General features: G+C 39.5%; 1 protein-coding gene across 2 annotated transcripts in view; it reads left to right on the top strand.

Moving 5' to 3' along the window:
- Positions 1-581: 581 nt before the first annotated feature.
- gabra5 (gamma-aminobutyric acid type A receptor subunit alpha5) overlaps positions 582-16,816 on the top strand; it is a 30,932-nt gene continuing 14,697 nt past the window's right edge. Inside the window, exons 1-7 of one of the 2 annotated variants that reach the window (XM_022201958.2) lie at positions 582-777; positions 917-1,008; positions 1,763-1,844; positions 1,993-2,117; positions 4,254-4,321; positions 4,718-4,938; positions 9,391-9,473. In XM_022201958.2, the coding sequence (XP_022057650.1) occupies positions 1,765-1,844; positions 1,993-2,117; positions 4,254-4,321; positions 4,718-4,938; positions 9,391-9,473 (577 nt within the window). In that variant the 5' untranslated portion in view covers positions 582-777; positions 917-1,008; positions 1,763-1,764. Of the gene's footprint in view, positions 778-916; positions 1,009-1,131; positions 1,196-1,762; positions 1,845-1,992; positions 2,118-4,253; positions 4,322-4,717; positions 4,939-9,390; positions 9,474-16,816 lie in introns of those variants that run through there. The other variant, XM_051946928.1, reaches the window with a different exon arrangement.

Raw genomic sequence — 16,816 nt, forward strand, 5'->3', positions numbered from 1 at the left:
ATACAGTAAAATATGTGCAATTACATGGTCAAACATAAGAAAAAAATTCCCTTTATTTGCACAAAAATACACTTTTTAGATATGGTTAGTTTAGAGTTAACATGCTAATCAAAACTGTTTTCTGAGATTTCACTGGTTGTTATCTGTAATTTAACAAAGCAGGACAAAATCTGTCAAATAGCAATAAATTAAAATAAAAATAAAAATGAATTTAGAACTTTAAAACACTAACTTTTAACAGTGTACACTATTGGTCACATCTTACTTTGGACAATTTGAACACAAACATATCCTGGTAAATTTTGCGTACAGTTTAATTATTGCAATACATGTAATCTAGTAATATTATATCTGCACATTATCATTACATTATATTGACTTTATACAGAGACTCTTCGGGTCATTTAAACCATTAAAACAGTTGAACTGGAGTGGACCCTGACTGTAGTGAGGTTTTGTGTGTTCCTAGTTTTTGATCCAGAACCATCAGAGGCTTATGGAGAGGTTTGTGCGGTGGTGGAGACCTCTCATGGCTCCATCCTGTGATCGTCTCCCTCTCTGAGCCGTCCCCCTTCCTCCCCTCCTCCTCACTCCCCCTCCAGCATCTCTCTCCTCACATCCTCTTGCACGCCTCGTCTGCTCAATTCGCACCAAACTCCACATTTTTTCTTTTCTTTTTTCCTTTTTTTCTTTTTTTTGCATCGCGCTCCGCCTTTTGGACACAGGATTGGATTTAGTGCAGAGCTGGCGGCTCCTCGGAGACCAAACTAAAGGATGGTCAGTCAGCAGAAGTGCTGGGAAGCCTTTCTTTTCTCTCGCTGCCAACCTTTTAATCGCTCTGGGGAGAAATAAACCTCGCTGACGGTGAAATTATCTCTCTTTTCCTCTCCTAATATGCAATTATCGCGCTCGGAAGGTGAAGGCGGCGTTGAGAGGAATTGATGCCAAATACTGAACGGAGCGATCTGCGTGGCGGAGAAGAAGTTTGACTGCGCATCGTCTTGTGTGGTAAGATTTGGCAACTGCGGCTCGGAGCCTGTGCAGCACATCGTTTGCTTTAGGCCGGTTGTAGGAGGGTGGTGGGACCGGGGAGAGCTTCGGAGGGGAATGGTGAGGAAAAGCCGAGGTCTGCTGCTGCTGCTGTAGATGCTGCTGCAGGAGAGGAAGGTGCCCACACTTTCCCCGCTCTGCTCGAGTGAGTCGTGAACGGAGGAGATGCGGTGCAGGGCGCAGCAACACAAAGGCTTCCACAGAGTCCAGCTGTGGTGCAGATAAGCGCTGCGGGATAGTTGTGTTGGTGTGGATTGTAGATACACAAGCAGAGCAGGTAGAGCTTCAGTCTGGATCCACACACGGCAGCCTCAACTTCAATAGAGAAATAACGACATGCTGTTGGGTGCAGAGAGATGCAGGAAGGGATCCAACAAAGAGGGGAAGCACTGTCTGATGGGAGAAAGAGGAACTTGGCACTTTGCGTTATCAGCTTTTTTTCACCCAACATCTGCAGATCTTCCAGATGTTGCAGGATGCAGAATGGATTTGTTGTAGCAATGCACCTGATAGAAATCAATGAAACCCTCTCCTCTGTGCATGCAGCCAGTTTCTACATGGAGTCTTTGTCTGGTTTAGTGTTTGTTTTGTAGTTTGCACAGTGAAACAGGCAGAAGAGGGGCAGTTGTGCGTTCAAATAGTAATGAAATCCTTCAGCTGTGCAGGTAAAAAGACTTCTTTTAAACAGGTGAGTGTGTGTGTGTGTTTTCAGGAATGGGCGATGGGATGTGCAGCTTTGCGATGACACGTCTGTGGTTCTGTGTCTTGCTTGTGAGCATCACCTGCCGTCTGAGGTAAGGAACTGACCCAGGCACATTTTCAGTAATTCTCCACTTAATAAATCTCACTGCCTTCTGTAATATTTGCTTGAATGATTGAAATGTATTTTAGTTTGCATCCTGTTGTGGTTTTCTTTGCTCTAAAAATGCCCCTTTCATGCAGCCTCTCCCAGGATGTGACTGGAACTCCCAAAGAGGCAGAATTAAACGACAACATCACCATCTTCACACGCATCCTGGACGGACTGCTGGATGGATACGACAACAGACTCCGCCCCGGACTGGGAGGTATGAACCTCCACACCTCTGTCATGTTGGTAATTAATACAGTCAGTCATACTGATTAAGCCACATCAGGGGTCTCTTGTCTAATCAACAACTGATACAGAAAACTCCAGATGAAAGAAAAATGTGTCCAAACAGAGAGGAAGTGCAACATCAGAAGAAGAAAAAGGGAAATGTGCATTCATGAGACAAAGACACAGGATCAGATGTTTAGACGTCCTCTAAGTATGATTTAATGGCACCGTAAAGATAGGGTGAGGCGTGTCGGTGTGACCTTGACAGAGTCATTATGTCGCTGGTTTAAATGGCAGCTTCATTGTTCTGCAGCGACGGAGAAGTTCCCGTCATAAAGGAGGCTTTAATTAAAGGATGGACACTATGCTGATTTCTTGGAATTGGAGTGCAGCCTCACCTCGGGCCACAAATTTACAGCTCCAAGTGTCCTTTTTTTATGAAAAGCTTCACCAGAAGAGATTGTTTCTTTTGTAGTAAAGGATATTTTTGTTCTCCAGCTGGAAGAAATCTATACATTGATGTGGGAATTTAGAATTTCTGACTTTTCAGCATCGATTTATGGTCCTTATTTGTGTAAAGGAAGAAACAAAATTCAGGAATCAACTAAAAATATAATTGAATATCCTGCAGTGAGTCTCTTGGGTTTTCTGTAGTGATTTCAAATATTTATTCTCCTGTCGATCAACTTTTCTAATTAAATATCATCCCTGCTGAATCAGCACACGATTTACTCTTCTGCCTTCTTTGACGTCTGTTGGAAACATGCATGCGGCTCCATCAGTGATAAATTCATTCATTTTAATTCATTTATAACACCTGGGCTTCAACAATTAACAATCAGAACTTCCTGCACCTTCAGGACATATCACACAAAGACAGACACTCTGCCCCCGTCAGACGCATCGTTTCATCTATGAATAAACGTTAGAACAAAATTAAAATCCTTTGCTTCTCTCATGTTCATGTTTCATGGTGTATCCCATGAGTCCACCCTGAAATCTACGCCTCCGTATCCGTGCGTCTCTATCAAAGGTGGGAGCTGCCTCTTGTGCATTTCGCTGTCTTTCAGCATCCAAACTGGCAGAGAGCTCCTTCCCTTCTTGGCTCAGCTTCAGCTGTGTGTCATACAATCGCTGTGAAGCCATACTAAAAGCACTGAAACCTGGAAACCCCAATCGCCTTGTAGTTAGAGCGAATATGGGCACATTCTCCCCTAGCAGCAGATCCCAGATTAAATTCCCAGCTCATTTGGACAGTTTGCTGCATGTCATTCCCAGAGTCTCTCTCAGCGTTGTGTTACACAGAGCAGAGTTCAGTCTTAAAGCAGGGATATTCAGGATTCTTTTGGCTTCATTAGAACTAAAAAAACATTTTAACTTTTCAGAATGTTGTAATTCAAGCGGTCTGAGAGGAAACGAGCACCTACTCCTGCCGTTGTTTTCAGGATTGACAATAAATCCATCCGGTGAAGGGATATTTTATCCAATCACAAGACTTTCTACCGATCAGATGGGGTAGCATGACTATAGGAACAGTCAGAGTAGGATTGGTGACACTGGGAGAGACGGATGACGAGATTTAAAGAACAATCGTGTATATTAAGGATCGAAAAGTGGTTAAAAAATATAACTGTCAAAAAATCTGTAAACAAAGCCCACATAAAAAATACATTTTTGAATTATTCATTCTTTTCCTGAATATAAATCTGCCTTGAAAAATAATAATCTAGCTTTTACAGACATTTGCCTTTATTTTTACATTTTTTGTTACAATTTTAATGTTAAGGAATTCTGCAGTTTTTTATAATATACTGTCACTATCTGAAGAAATTTCTGCTTATAACTCAGCTGTTTTTTAAAGGAAGGGGTGTCATCATTTTATACAATAATCCAAAGTTTGACAACTTTTGCATCAACTTGACTTTAGCAAGTCACAGACCCAGATCTCAGGACAGAATGTAAGGAAATATGCTTGTTTGGTGCAGAATGCAGCAAAAGTCACACAAAAAAGTATATTTAAAAGAAGTATTTTCACATTGTCTGTCAAAATAATCACATTACGATGTTTTGTATCAGTAATGTAGATGTCCTGTCATGACTCACAGCGGTCTATCTACTCTTACAGAGAAGGTGACTGAGATCAAAACCAACATCTTTGTCACAAGCTTTGGTCCCGTCTCTGACACTGAAATGGTAAGAAACTCTTCAGATATACTCAAACTAGTTTGATTTTGGTTTTATTTTCACATAATCTAACATGCTTTACATATATTCATATCTGAACGTTCTAAAAATCACATTCTAATATAGTCAACAGATCAAAATTGTCTTTTATAGGCCAGAAAATTAGAATTTGTAACAAACAGCAATGCAAAATTTGTTAAATAACTGATAGAAACTGGCTGTATGATCAAAAGTCACAACCACATAAAATGCTCCTAATTAACACCTTGACCTTGAAAGAAATCTGTTTGGCTGGATAAACGGCACAATGTGTTCATATACTTCTGTTCTCGTCTCCCTGTGTACAAACAGCTGAATTTTTAACCTCCACCACATTATTTCCCTCACATTTACGTATTTCTACAGGAATACACTATCGACGTATTCTTTCGTCAGAGCTGGAAAGACGAGCGACTTTGCTTCAAAGGCCCCATGGAGATGCTTCCCCTGAACAACCTCCTGGCCAGTAACATCTGGACCCCCGACACCTTCTTCCTCAACGGGAAAAAGTCCATCGCACACAACATGACGACACCGAACAAGCTGCTGCGGCTGAAAGACGACGGGACTCTTCTCTACACCATGAGGTTAGCAGCTCCCCCGACCCTTCACCCAGCTTTAAACGGCTGCAGGATAAACATCTTATTTCCAATCAGCCCCACATTTAAAACACCGACTCATCAGAGCGGACTAGCGCCGGTTAGAGATATTGTGTAATCCAATTAGAGTTGAAGAGATGACTAAAACCTCCATCAGCCCTGATACTTCTTTGGTAATGGTTTTTAAGACCCCTGCTGCACTAGCACAGCCCACACGCTCGTACTACACGTCTCAGTGGTGCATCGATGCGTCATCGTGTTTTCTAGTACCGTACACTGGAGGTCAGGGAACTTCAAATGTTTGCTTTGACCCGGTGCTCCGTGTCCTCTTCACGCTGTGATCCTCTACTATTAACTCTGCATCACAGAAACCTTCACTTTGACAGGCAACAGCATGATCTCCACTGCTTATTACTGCTTTTAACACTCAGTCTCGGTCCAGATTTCACATTGCGTAGCCTTTTCAAAGGACGTATAAATATATCAGCTGCCACAGACAGGGATAGAACACATTCTCTGTGCAGTTTCTGTTAAAAATGACTTTGTTTTTCCTAGTTAATGCATACTGATCCACTCATTATCAGTGTCCAGAATGACTTGTAGATGCATAAAACATTAGAGTCTGCTCTGCAGAAAGAGAAATATCCTAGATAGAACCATCTCATTTACATTCACTTTCATTTCAGTGCTGTGTCATCATCTTATCAGGACAATAAATCCTCCAAATCAAATATTAACAAAGGAAGTTTGAGGAAATGGACATGGCTGCATGTCAAAAATCATTATTGATCCACTCACTTTAAAATTGCTACAAATCTACAGCACATTTGCCAATTCTGCAGACCATTAGAAACAGGATCACAATGGGCCATTAATGCCTTTTTGTGTACTGGGAACAAGGTTATTAGAGAAACGTTTTATGAATGCATTACTCTCCTCTGCTGCACTACAGAGCAAGTACTGTTGTGTGAAGGAAAAGATCTCTGAGAAGAAACAGATCCAGTGCAAGCAGGATGATGCATTTCATGATCATCACAGTAGTATCCTGTTCATCTAAAACATACCATGTACCTGCAGGAAATAACACAGAAAAGCAGAGATTGGGCTTTTTTTTAACCAGGTGATAATTTACCAGCTAGTCTCCACTGTCCATTTTGGTCATTATGATTTATTAGGAGCCACCACTGTATATTACATATAATTGATTAATTAAAGCCAGTCGGTGCTGCCATTTGCTCCAGAGTCCCACAGTGGATATTAGTCATCCTCATAAAAACGTCAGAGCTAGGCAAAGCGAGACGTACACCCTGACGACCTGGATATCAGTTTATTGTTTTGCATATTTTTAATAAGACGCCTTTTTATGACTAATTCATCTCAAATGAAGACACAATTAAAAACAGCTTTTGTACAAATACTGCAGCTACTGATGCAGCAATGAGCAGGAACAGTGAGGAAGTAATGACGGTGGTGTTGTCATTATCAGTGGCGGTCTGTGAGAGCAGCTATGAATTAACTTTCATCGTTTTATCGATTAAGAATCAATTCACCTTTTTGTCAATAAAATGTGGCCAAAGGTAACATTTTTGAATTGCTTGTTTTATTGAACCAAACTCCAATTACATTTAGTTTATGGTCATTTAGTTTTGAAAGCTGGATTCTAAGGATCTTTTGCGTTTTGCTTGAAACAATGAATCCAAATGCCAATTAATTAACAGTCAAATGAGATATTCGCAGATGCTTTCTGATTGAGGCATGCTGTTAAAAATATGTAATCACACATACAATCACAGAGACACTCGGTTCTTCGTCCACTAGGTGGTGATGTGCAGCATAACAGAACTCTGGCCCCCAGAATAAGGTTATTACTGATTATTATTCAGGATAATATTGCGCCACACCCAGTGGATTTCAGGCTCATCAGTATTTATATTCTCATTCTCACATACCGAGGCAACACGATGATGTGGAGCGTAAAACAGCTGAGACAGCAGATGTTTGTAATATAACAAAATCCCTCCTCTGAGGTTATTTTAAATCTTATTTTGCATCGTGTTAGTACAGCACAGCGTCAGGTATTAGTGGCAGAGGACAGATACTTTACTTAAATACAGGTAGCAGCTTCGCTAAAAATATCTCATTACAGGCAAAAGCCTCGTACTTAAAATGTCATTAAAAGTAACGCTCGCAAAATACAGCAGACAAATGATCAAAAGTGAAAGCAAAAGGGCCACACTCATTGTTCTGTTAGAATATTAGAACTGATATTACAAGTTTGATCTAACCCACTGAACCCCTAACAGTCTGAGAATCTCTACAATCTCAGAAAGAAAGAAAAAAACACCAAATCCCTCCATTTATCATAACAACAAACTTTAAAAACACACTACTCATCAGTGAGGCTGTTGTATTGGGAAAAGCAACTAAATTTAATCATCAGTCACTTTATTTACATTTCTACTCTTTTACTATACATGTTGTTCTACAAAATAAACTGTTTGCACCAGATTCTATGACAAACTAAATAACAAACTCCTTCATAAGCTCACCAGCAGTCATGTGACAAAAATTCAGTGATTGAGGGATGGAAATAAATTAGTAAAGAAGTGAAATATCTATAGTATGTAGCTCCACTATTTCTCCCCGTACTGGTAACACTTGTAAAATGTGGTACGTGTTGATTCCAGGTTCAGAGAGCAATGCACTGTATTTTTCAAGTAGATCATATGGTTTGTATGTTGAAGTAGACATGTAACTGTTAGATAAATGTAGTGGATTTAAAAGTGCAATATTTCCTTCTGAGCTCAAGATCCAGTTGCATCGTCATTATATAACCTGGATGTGTGGGAATGAAATTATTGGTTTAAAATTACTTTATACAAATTTTCAAAAAATATATCTTTATTATTATATAGAAAAAAAGCTATTTTTGTTGTGAACGTTTGTGGTGGAATTGAAGTAAAGTAGCAACAAATTTAAAAACTTCAGTAAAATATTAAGTTATCCTTGTGTAAAATATGATTATGGTGCAATATCATAGAGAAGTCAAATAACAGAATAGAATAGACTGATTTGAACAAACTGGAATTAACAGAATAGATACACTACCGTTTAAAAGTTGGGGTCAGTTAGAAATATCCTTATTTTGAAAGAAAAGCAGTTATTTTCAATGAAGATAACATTAAATGCAACAGAAATACAGTCTAGACATTGTTAATGTGGGTAAATGACTATTCTAGCTGGAAACAGCTGATTTTTTAATGGAATATCTCCATAGGAGTACAGAGGAACATTTCCAGCAACCATCTCCCCTGTGTTCTAATGCTACATTGTGTTACTAATGGTGTTGAAAGACTAATTGATGATTAGAAACCCTTGGCAGTTATGTTAGCACATGAATAAAGTGTGAGTTTTCATGGAAACATGAAATTTCCTGAGTGACCCCAAACTTTGAACAGTCTATATAAATATTAAATGGCTGACACTGAGTAGGTAGAAGTATACTCTGACACTGACTTATGGCTTTTAATAATAGACAACAATTACCTAGGGTTACAACCACAGAATATTTCACTATTGACTAATTGATTATTTTCTGACTTTTCCACAATCCAAAGATATTCAGTTTACTAGCACATAGGAGTAAACGTAGGAAGTTTGGTATTAGACAAGACTTCCTTTTTCTTTAAAAAATTACTCAAACTAATTCAGTTATCAAAATAATCACCGATCTGTTGACACAAAATTCAGTTAATTGCTGCATTGCTATAATTGGTTTACAGCTTATTACAGTTACACATATATTACCAACATGCAGGTCTTAATCCAACAACAACAACAAGGCCCAATGTTCATCACCGACACCAATCTCTGTGTAAATCTTTCTGAACTGATTCTATTAGTGTTTGCTTGAGTTTACCATCCGAAGCACTCCACAAATCTGACTGCTGTCTGTTCCCAGTGTGGCCAGCAGGGGGCAGCGCCACATCAGGGCTGCTCTGACTGAAATAGTTGCAGTCACAGTCAGAGCCACTGCATGAACTCAGCTTTTCCTCCTTTGTTTCCACTTACAAGCTTTTTTTGTGTGTTTTATTGCCGTTCCACAGACAGGGTGGCATCCTTCCTCCATGAAATAACACACTGAAAGCTCATCGGCACACACAAGCTGCATCATTTTTCTCTGATAAATAACATCACGAGTCCCTCTGGTGGTTCAGCAGCTTATTGCCCTGTGCTGAGAAAACTGCTTCCTTACTCTGCTGTTAATTACCTGAGACGTACTAATGAAGACAAACTAGGATTTTTTTGTTTGTTAGATGGCCGTTTACGAAACTAAATGCAACCAAAGCGAAAACCAAATAATAAAGGGGATGTGTTTGTGAAAGAGGCGATGATGTCGTGTATTGTAGTGACTTTGGTATGTTTGACTTGTTCTTTCAGGCTCACTATCTCAGCAGAATGTCCCATGCAGCTGGAGGATTTTCCGATGGACGCTCACGCTTGTCCCCTTAAATTTGGAAGCTGTGAGTAAACACACCTCTCAGCGTAAATGTTTCATGTCAGCAGCAGCACAAGCACATTTTTAAGCGTGCAAGTGAGAGAATCCGCCTGTAGTTTTGATACGACACCAATTTTCAGTGACTTTCCCCACCGCAGAGGACGCAGGACGGATGTAGCTGGGTGTGTTGACAGGCCGTGTGCCTCAGGTGTAAAGCTATTGTTGTTGTGGCGTACAGGAGATGGTCATGTAGACACCGACACACTACTCCTGATTAAGCCATTAATCAACATGTCAGGGCTGCTCTCCTGCATCCTCAGCGCCTCGGCTACGTTTAATGGGAAATGACTTGAATCAGATGCAGACACAGTGGAAGCAGACGCTCGACTGATGCACAGTATACCGTTTCAGCATCGACATGTGCATTCACTAACCATGCTGCAACTTTTTTGCTGCTTGATAGAAGAAACTCAAACTTCTGAATTTCTGTGACTAATCTGCCAACAGATGTTTTTCTTCCACGCTGCACATGTGCACAGCAAAATGAGTGAGAAAGAGTAGGGAAAAAAAGATGTGGCTGCATAAAAGTCAACTTCTACTGTAAAGGATGATGTTGTCCAATAAGAGGCACTCTGTCGGCTGTGTCTTGCTCGTGTCGTCCTGTGGGTTAAATACGAACCGTTTTAAAATTTGAAAAAGTGTAGAAAAAATATTTTCACAGCGAAACTTCTGATGTCCAACATTTTGAACATTTTTTTGGTGGAAAAGAAGAAGTGTTAAAAAATATTTCTTAAGAACATTCACAAAAAAAATCAACCAAAATCCAGCGAAACTCGCTGGATTTTGGTTGATTTTTTTGTGAATGTTCTTAAAGAAAATATTAGAAGTTTTACTTATACACATGTAATCACTTTAGATATTGTAAAAAAAAAATTTGAAGGATTTTTACTCATTTTTTTGAAAATATTTACACTTTTTTTTGCCAAATGTGGGGTTTTTTATTTTTATAATATAAACTTTTAAGGAAAACTTTAAGAAATTATTGGAATTTTCTTCATGAAGGTTTTACAAATTTTCTGAAATTTGGGGAAATTTTTTGATGAATTTTTGGACATTTTTTCAGACAAGCAAACAATATTTTTTGGTACCCGTAAATGAAGACAACAGGAGGGTTAAATCCAAACAATAAAGCTCTGTATGATGAGATCTGAATGTGCTCTAAAGCCGAAAACTATTTCCCAGTGTAACACCATCAAGATCCACATGATCTTTTTGAGCATTTTCTCTGCAGATGCACTCCTCGACATAATCAAACAAATCATGATTAATTATTTCCAAACAGCATTCTTCATTTTTTCATATCGAAGAAACACAAAATATTGAAATATTCTCAGCATGTTGCAGACATAACACACACCAAACCTACGTTTAGCACCAAGGTAACCTTTTAAAAGCCGGTCACACCTCGTACATGAGCAGCTGAACACTTGCGGCTCAGCCTTCTTTATGACTTCTAAGCTAGTCAGGTTGCCTTACTCAGCTACAAAAATATCTGGGGAGCTCCTGTCATGTAAGCTTAAGATTAGCATTTCTGGTCTTCCCTGCTGCTGACGTTCGGAGGGTTATCTCGGGCTGCAGCGCACTCTGGGCTCAGAGGCAGAGCTACGCTTACCGTGCTGACACTTATCCACTCCCACGCTTGCTGTGGTCACCTCAAACCCCAGCTGAGACCGGGGACGGGATAATCACAGACGCTAGCCGAGGCCACGTTGGCTTGGGTTCCTGTCGCCGAGCTATCTGTGGTCCATTAACTTATCAGGGAGGCGAGAAAGTCAACATCCCCCTGAATTAATTCTGTTAAGTTTAAATACAGAAGCTTGTACCTGGTGTCCTGCAGATACACTGTAACTAAAATGACACGCCTTAAATTTAATTTACTTTAATTCAATTTTACTTTATATATCCCAGCAAGGGCAACTGAATGCAGCAGCTCAGCACCAGCTCAACAAAACACGCTTATGATTAATAGGAGAGGGAAAGGACACACCAACTGTGTTTGCATTTTAGTAGAAACGGTGAAATTTAAAAAAAAAAAAAAAAAAGGTGTATATAGTGCAAAAAAGTGTTTAGGTTGGCTTCAGAATTATGCACCTAATCAGTCATAAATACACTAATAGATCAATGCTGATATCCAAAAAACACACACATAAATAAGCTGACCAAAAGCACTGATGTGGTATAATAATACTGTCCTGTCTGTGGGGTCTTCATGCTGCCATAATGTATTTCTGTTTGATTTAAGCAGCTTTGATAAACTGCGTACGATTACAATGGAGGTGAAGCAGCCACAAAAGGTTGACAAATTCGGAATACAAAGCACTCCGTTGACCATAAAATGATTTTAAGACCCTAATGTGACGGTAAATATGCAGCCCATGTGAGGGTGTAAGCTGTAAAAGTTGCTGTGCAGTATATCCTGTTTTCTCCGGCTCCATTAGCCCCGGTTAATCCTTTGACCTAATGGACAGCACTCACTCGTGAGCTCCAGGCTTTTAGAGCTACAGTAGACCTGTGTTAATCACCTCTCATGGACTCAACTGTACTACCATCAGCCTCTGCCTACTGTAGATCCCGTCTGTGACGCTGCACAGTGGAATCCGTGGCACAATTTAAAGTGTGTCAACAGTAGAAAGTATGTGAATGATTTAAATGCACTACAGAGATACGAAAAACGTTCTTTGGTGCTGTTTGTCGTGTTGGTGTCGAATTAGCCACATTTAATCAATACAATTTTGAAGTACTTGTACTTTAGTATTTCCATTTTTGCCCCCTTGTACTTCCACTCCACTACATTCCAAAGATAAATATTGTAAATACAACACATTGTACCGGTGGTTTTCAATCTTTTTTGGCTTCTTACAGTAAGAAGTGTGTAGTTAGGCTCACACTTGATGTCTATGAGTTGTTAATAGCTCCACCAAATAGTGATTTTTTTTTAGATAAAACCTCTCACATTCCAATAAATGTTGAAATGATCCAAAACCTCACCAAAAATCTAAGATTAGAGAAAAACTCAGAGCAGTTTTGTGTATCAGAACTTTATGTTTTCGTCTTTCATCTCAAATTATTCGTGTGATGAACTCTCAGATTAATCTGTTGTTCCTGCGCAGAAAACTGGATATAAAGTAGTTCAAACTGCAGCAGCTACTTTTGCTTTAACACTTCGCTGCTTATACTTGTGTACATTGAATGAGGTAGCATTTTCATGCAGCACTATTACTTGTCATGTAGTTTTATCACTGCAAAAAGGAGACATCAGCTTAACCGAGAAAACATAAAATAAGGGGGAAACAGTTTATCTCGGTTTGTCTGAAGATAATTTACAAAATCTGGCTACCAGCACTTCAAAAGCTCACAAATTAACATGCTATATATAATTATTTTAATCAAATACAAAAAAGTAAATGTAAAAACGACTTGTGGTTTTATATCTTACATTTCTCGGGTAATCGGCTAATTCCTCTTGCTTTCAAAGCATCATGCAAACAGACAGTCATGGTAGTAGCTTCTGATTTGGCATTCAGGCAAGGCAGTAGTATTTATCTTTTTATCCGACTCAACAAGAAAGCAAATAAACAAGATTTACACAATGACTAACTAACTGTTTAAAGCAGCTGGCAATGTTAGTGAAGTTATCAGCTACTGTAAACAAACCACAGTGCTGAATTATTTATCTTAATTGCTCTCTTCTTGAATTTTTGTACTGGTTTTGTAGCTCATGAAGAGACATATTTAGATGTTTAGGTTGACTTATGTGGAAGTTATTGGTTAAAAAACACACTAAACCTTAGATATGATTTGCTCTGTTGTAAACTCGCATTAATTCATTTGTACTTCCCTTAAAAACATCTTAATGCAACACAAGGCCCAACGTGACCCATCGGCACACGTGCATGACTTTTCAGGTTGTCTGCGACTGTTCTGGTCTTATTGTATGTGGGTGATATTATGGAAATAAACTCTGCTGATGATTCTGCTCTGTAGTGTGAAGGGGGTTTAAAGGGTCTCAGAGACTCCACCTTCTGGATTTACTTCCTGATTTCACAGCGAGACACTTGAACCTTCACGGATTACTGCTGCAATTACGCTTTTGTTTTGCAGCGGGGTGTTTTGGGTTACTGTATCCATTGTGCTCCGGCAGCTCTGTCATTCATAGCTGAAATAATAGCTTCCATCTCACAAATGAAAAGATGAATCCGGCTCACCCACCTGCAAGTAACCCGAAATGACCTGCAATGCAAATAGAAATGAGACAGAATTGTCTTGTTTCCAGAGTCTGGTGACTCAATCAGCTGAATAGCTCGTCTTATTCTTTTTACTGCACACCCTGCTGCATATTAAAGCGTGTCCTGAGCTCAACATTATGCAGATGAACCCATGTTTAGGAGGTGTTTTCTCACTTCTACATCAGACCTTGCGTCTCTTAGCACCGAATGATGGACAGATTGTTAGACGGGATGAAGGGGAGCAGAGACACTAATAAAATATAGAAACAGGACATGGACCTCCACAATTACTTTGGCTTGTAAACTGATTTGTTCGTCCACCTTTCTCAGTGTAGATCCAAGATTGGAGATCTATCCTCCATTACTGTGGCGACATCTCACTACAATGTAAGCACAAGGATTTCAACAGCCACGTCTCCATGCAATTGTCAAATAAATGCAACGTGAACTTTTCAAATGTCATCAAAATAATAAGAAAATGGAAATTAGGCTTATTTCCATTAGCTGCTTTAGAGGGAATAAACTAGGCGATGCAGTGTCCTTGTCATTGGAAGGTGGTGGTTTGTGTAATGTCAAGCTTTTCTGTCATTAACAGAGCAGGAGAAACCACAAAGAGATGAGAGAAAAATGGAAAGAAACCTTCAGGAGCTGTTTTTAATCAAGAAAGTTGTAGTTATTCTTTCATGTCAGCTTTTATGCTGTCCAGAGGTGAAGACAAATAAGGGAGCAGAAACAGCAGGTTAGTCGAGATTAGTTGAGTTAAATGTTCACTAACTCAAGACTTGTTCGGAGAAGTTGTCTCCATTATGCACATTAACTAATTTTCCTAAAAGTCACAATAAACCTTAAGCAAGCATCATTTTTGGTCTCCGTTAAATTTTCAAATGCAATCATAAGATATGTTCGTATGTTACAGAAACATGTCTTTTGTTTTGGACAGGAAGTCTTCAGCTGTGTGTTCAAAATAGTCACAATTTGCCTTTCAGAGCTTTTTCCTGATGTTTTTTGTGCAGTACTACTATCAGCTGCTCCAGAAGGAAAACTTAAGCTGCACAGACACCAAGGTAGTTTAATATATTGTAATTTTAGGTGCATAAGGATTTTCTTCAGAAACACTGTTGAAATATTTGAGGAAACTGATGATATTCCCAAAAGCCTCATCTTTTTATCACACCTGTATACTGTATTTCCTGTTACATTACCAGCTTGTTAGCTTGCTAAATGGTTAGCCTCAGCGCCTTCACAACACCTACAGTCATGTTGTCATGATTTACAGCTGATTTTACTATTTGTGTGTCAAGCATTTTGTGCGCTTGACTTCCCATGTCATGACCACAAGCTGAGGAGTATATGCATGTACTGGCCAAAAATTCCACTTCTACACCATCATCATCATACATTTCCAATTGTTTTTAAATTGTATTTAATGACAACTAACTCATTAGTAATTCCTCCTGGGTTCAGCAAACACTAATTCTAAAGTTTGTGCAGTTACATACTTATACTTTCACCAAATAATGTCACAACAAATATGAGACAATTGTACGTGGTTGAGTAGGTGAACTAAACTGGGGCTGGAAGTCTCCATTGCAGTGACCATGCATCGACTGCACCCCATTGCATGATTTGCTGCATGTCGTTCATCCTCCCTGTCGCCACCCTTCCACATTCATACAGACGAGTTTCACCTGCTACCATTAGCCTGAGTGTTTCTGCTTTAATCGTCACTGTGAATCTCTTCAGCTCTACTCTGATTCATACAGAAAAATCCAACATAACACACAAGACACATTCTGATGTAACCTTAGCATCGACACCTCTTCATAGAAATTATGTAGTCGTCACTTCCTTTTAGGATGATTGATAGTAATCAATATGCTAACTGCTAATGCTAGGTTTGCCTACTAAAGAGCCCATGTAATGGTAGACTAGTAGATTCAACTACTGAGAACTACTGAGAACTACTGAGAACGAGTTGTTTTTTTGCAGGAACCTGTGGACACTTGTATAGCCCATGTGTTTTTTGACAACTAGAACTGCTCTCGTAGAGCCTCTTTCAGGACTGTTTACGAGGGAGGAAAAAAAAGTATTTATTTCAGAGTAGTTGCTTCTGAGTGGTCTTGAGAAAAGCTGTTGTGCAGAACTCGACCCTGGACAGTTAAAGAAGACAATAAGCATCTGTTTTTACCCTCTTGATGACGAGCAGTCTTCACTTTTCTAACATCACCATAACAACTTAGAATTTGCCAAATAGCAAACCTCCAATGTCCTGTTCAAAAACACGCTCATAGAACTAGAGCTGTGTGCTGTAACTGCTAATTTCTTTTGTTGCACTCAGAGTTATGCTGCATTGTCAGCTGTAGGATTCTACCCTGCAGTGGAAACACAAAGGTTGAAACAGGCTGATCAGGGGATCATTTCATTGAAACTCTTGCCTGCTCCAAGTTCCTGCAGCAGAAAGCAACCTAGTATAAGAAACGCAAAATTGCTCCACTCGTCTCTCTTCACCTGAGGCAAACAGCTGTTTTCCCCACTGGTGTCTTGGCGCGAGCTATCGCGCAATTTTGGAACGAGATTTGCTTTCTAGCGTCCCGAGATTTGGATACAGACCACAACAAATAGCGATCGCCAAGTAATGTGGAGGTTTTCGTTCACTTCTCATCTCTAGTATGTTGTGGGACACTCGTTGAGACTATCCGAGCCGGTCAGTGTGGGAAAAAAAATCACGTTAGGGCGGACTTTGATGCGGGGGGGCCAGTTGCCCCATACTTTTCGCTAGCTGAGCTGCGAAGCTGCCTGCCTGGCTAAATACTGGAGCTATGTCGAAAATTCATTTCTCCATAACTCACATGTATGAAATGACATGTGAAAACAGACCCCAGGTTGAAAAAAAAACGAAGTTCCCCTTTAAGAGTGCTACTGATTGGTGCATTAAGACACAAAAACAAAGCAATCTAAAAAAAACACAAAAATGATTAATAAATACAATATGAACATTCAAACTCAAACTGTCCTTACTCCTCCTGTGATCCTTTTCTGTCCTAATAATACGCTTTCAGTGTAAGTGATAGGTAACAACCCC

The sequence above is a fragment of the Acanthochromis polyacanthus genome, chromosome 4, assembly GCF_021347895.1.
Source record: "Acanthochromis polyacanthus isolate Apoly-LR-REF ecotype Palm Island chromosome 4, KAUST_Apoly_ChrSc, whole genome shotgun sequence".
Lineage (NCBI taxonomy): Eukaryota > Metazoa > Chordata > Actinopteri > Pomacentridae > Acanthochromis > Acanthochromis polyacanthus.